We start from the raw sequence: 3,644 nt of genomic DNA, 5'->3' as shown, positions 1-3,644 counted from the left end.
TTAATCTTAAATAGTATAATTAAATATGTATTTAAAAAATGATAAAAAAATAAATATATGAATATAAAAAGTATAATATTATTTAATTTTTTAAAAATAATTTAAAAATAATTTAAAACTTGAAATATGAAATTTAACATTTTTGCGTTGCAGGAAATTTAACCTTGCACGAAGAGAAAAATCCTGATAATAGAAATACAAATAATGCACGTGGAAATCACGTGCTATTGATTAGCAGTATTCTCGATGTTCAATTAAGCTACTTGATAGTCGCTCCCGTAGAATTCCCTTCTTTTTCAGCAGAGGCAAGCGAACCCACCACCATAAACCGGGTCTCAGCTATCTGAGTCGACTCAGCGGAACCCGCTCTGAAGGTAATCATACTAAAATTTTCTCGATATCTTCCATAAATAAAAATAATTTTGATTAAAATTCTTAATTTTTATTTGGGTTAATGTAGTTCTGCTGTGAGAAACAATGGATCTCTCATATCTGTGAAACTATTTCTATATGTCTATCTTCCATAAATTTGATTCTTTCAAAGCAGAAGGCAAGAACAAATTTGGAGTTTGTAGCTATTTTTATGGAATTTATATATCAAAGACATGCCTCACCTGTGAATTTAAATTCTTTTCAGATTTGAATTGATTGATTCACCGTTGGTAGGTTAGAAAGTGCTGGAATTAGAAAGGAAATAAAAAAATGAATTGAAATTTATCAATTTGGGATTTTATAGCTTTCAATTGGACTGAAATCTGCAGTTGTTCGAGCTTCATTTCTCATATACCTGAGTTTGTTGTGTAATTCGCATGTGTGCATGACTTGTAATCATGTGTATGTTAACAAGCTAAATTAACCATGAAATTGAATCAGGCTCTTACAATTTAGCTGAAGATTTTGGCTACGTTTGAACCCAAAAGTAGATTTTGGCAACTGCACATGTACTCATGTGGATATGTATTATGCGTTAAAGATATTAATTCAGATGGTGAAGTTATGAAGGGTTTCTAATGTTTGAAAATTTTTTGCTTAGGACATTGGCAGAGATGTCATACTCAAGGGAAGGGAGGTGAGCTCCCATTAAATTTATAGTCTTTGTATAACTGTACTTAATGATTAATATGTTGTATTTGGTTTCTCTGTGGTCCTAGATCTGCTTCACCCCGCACCTCAATTTCACCTGGTAAAGGTCGCCGATCAAGGTCCTTGTCAAGGTCTCATCGAAGTAGATCCAGGTATGTGTTTAACTTTTCTTGCTTTGAAGTTATATTGATTGTTCCATACACTGGTATAAAATGCATACTCTGCATGTCTCCATGGTAGTGATATTTTGAATTATAGTATATTTTTTGTTGCTCCAGGAGTCGTGATTCTGTAGAAGCATCAAATCCTGGAAACAACTTGTATGTAACTGGGTTATCCACTAGGGTTACCACCAGTGATCTTGAGAAGTTCTTTAACAAAGAAGGGAAGGTATAGTCCTTATAAAAATAATTCATGTTCTGCATGTTAATGTTGTTTAAAAATCACCTAAAATAGTAGTACAATCTAGCACATATTATGTATTTTCAATGGAAGCCTCCCTCAAGTTGTTTCTAGTAGCTTTGGATTCTTAGATCTCATGGAATTGCGCTCAGGGTTGGAAGTATATCACTGAAGCTTCACCATGATTGATCAAGTCCCTTCATATTATTTGGAACCAAATATCATACTAGCACCTATAGGAATTTGAAGCCTGTGCATTATCATATTAAATAAGAAGAAACTACCAAGAGAAGTATCAACATGAAAAGGATAGCATATCTGTTTTCAGGTGGTAGAGTGTCATCTAGTAACAGATCCTCGCACCAGAGAATCCCGTGGATTTGCTTTTGTTACCATGGAAACAGTTGATGATGCTGACCGCTGTATCAAGTATTTGAACCGTTCTGTGCTTGAGGGACGATTAATCACTGTGGAAAAGGTACTGTTTCTATACAGGAATTTGGAAAGAATTAATGTAGGGAAATCGAGTTATTTTCATGTTATTGTTGTTTGGAAGTTCTATCTTCAGAAATGTTGCCTGATAAGTTTTGGCAGCAGGTCTTGTTTGTGTAACTCCACCGAATTCACAATCTAAGCTCTTAACAGTTGAACCTATACCTTCACGAATCACGACATGAGTTCTGCATCGACATTTCAAACACATCGATTCAAATTCGACTATTTTGCAGAGGGTTGTATGCCCTGTAATGCTTTCTTCACTAGTAATAGTATCTGACCTGGCTTTTTATTTATCTTTTGTTTTTTTTTTTTTTATGAAATATCCTATACACAAAAGTATGCCCAATGTGTCATTTTTGTTATCTTATCATTTTTAGTTACCAATTTATTAAAACAAATGATGCTGAATGATAACATTATTAGTCTTAACTACTATTCAACTGAAGCCATAATAGCAAGAGAAGCAGAATGAAACTCCAAAATAAAATACACGCATCCACTTGGACTGTTGTGCAGATTGTTATCATCAATTCCACATAGCAATATACAGTTACCTTACGAAGTGTAAATGATTTTCAAAGAGCTGTATGTGGAGGGGATGTAGTTCATTTACTACATAGTTCACTTCTTTCCTTTGATCCTTTCATTTTCAACTTCCTATGTTCCATATTGTGATATTGTTTGTGTTTTCTATGCACATGCAGGCAAAAAGGAGTCGTGGCAGGACACCAACTCCAGGCAGGTATCAAGGTCTGAGAGATAGACGAGGTACTTGCTGCAATTACTCTCACATTTGTGCGAGATTGTTTATTTCAATATTGTCAACTCTTAGGCCCATAATGTTGAGCAGCATACAAGCTCATTTGCTCAAACATTAAGCAAATAAGGTTTTAATTTAGTATTAACACATCCTTAGAACCATTCCTAAGTTGTTTTGGCAAAGGTCGTGACATTACGATTGGATTTTTTGTGTTTAGATGATTCCTACTTCCTCAGTACTCTATATTTATTGGCCCAAAAAATGCACAGGTCGTGGCCATAGACGGTCCCGTAGCTACTCACCTCGCCGATTGGATGACAGACACAAAGACCGAGACAGAGACTATTATTCAAGGGACCGGCGTGGAAGATCACGCTCTCCATATAGTAGGCGGGGAGATGATTATGATTCATACAGGAGGCACAGGGATCGCTCATTGTCAGCTGACCGTGGCTATCGTAAATAAACCCAGAAAGTATCATCTCCACCCTCTTGCTCATCAAACTTTATCTGGGTTCCTTGTGCAAGTATGTTCTGTATTTGTACCTTTAGATACCTGACATTTTATGGATAACTTATGTTAGGATTTAATGTGAGAATATCTTCTGCTATGCCATTGGCATGTTCTCTGTTGTGATGAATCATTTTCTTTGCTCATTTTGATAACATCTTTTTGTGGATGTCTATATATGTCATTAGATGATAAATCTGGTCCACCGTAGGAGTTGCATTAATGTAATTGAAATCTCGTGTCAACAAGCAACAATCCTGTCCCGTATTGAATTTAATTGGTCAAATATATTAATTGGCACTCTGATTTTTACGTTGTGATCTTTGTAATTGTGTTACTATTAACATCTAAATTTCACAAAATATAATCATTAAACCCTTAGTTTTCATA

The 3,644-nt window shown here is 34.9% G+C and overlaps 1 protein-coding gene across 3 annotated transcripts; it reads left to right on the top strand.

The window, feature by feature from the left end:
* Positions 1-235: 235 nt before the first annotated feature.
* On the top strand, positions 236-3,400 carry LOC110601773 (serine/arginine-rich splicing factor SR45a). 3 transcript variants are annotated; one of them, XM_043955635.1, is made up of 8 exons: positions 236-374; positions 1,034-1,069; positions 1,152-1,235; positions 1,362-1,473; positions 1,814-1,963; positions 2,131-2,228; positions 2,688-2,751; positions 3,013-3,400. In XM_043955635.1, exons 2-7 carry the CDS (start codon positions 1,047-1,049, stop codon positions 2,737-2,739), a joined length of 519 nt encoding a protein of 172 aa, XP_043811570.1. In that variant the 5' UTR covers positions 236-374; positions 1,034-1,046; the 3' UTR covers positions 2,740-2,751; positions 3,013-3,400. The 3 variants fall into 3 exon arrangements, with proteins under 3 accessions (XP_043811570.1, XP_043811572.1, XP_021594773.1); XM_043955637.1 differs by having other exon boundaries at positions 2,961-3,102; XM_021739081.2 differs by lacking the exon at positions 2,131-2,228.
* The last annotated feature ends 244 nt before the right edge of the window (positions 3,401-3,644 follow it).

Source organism: Manihot esculenta, chromosome 1 (assembly GCF_001659605.2).
Source record: "Manihot esculenta cultivar AM560-2 chromosome 1, M.esculenta_v8, whole genome shotgun sequence".
NCBI classification, from domain to species: domain Eukaryota; kingdom Viridiplantae; phylum Streptophyta; class Magnoliopsida; order Malpighiales; family Euphorbiaceae; genus Manihot; species Manihot esculenta.
Note: the sequence above shows the minus strand (reverse complement) of the source record. Positions and strands in the feature narration are given on the sequence as shown.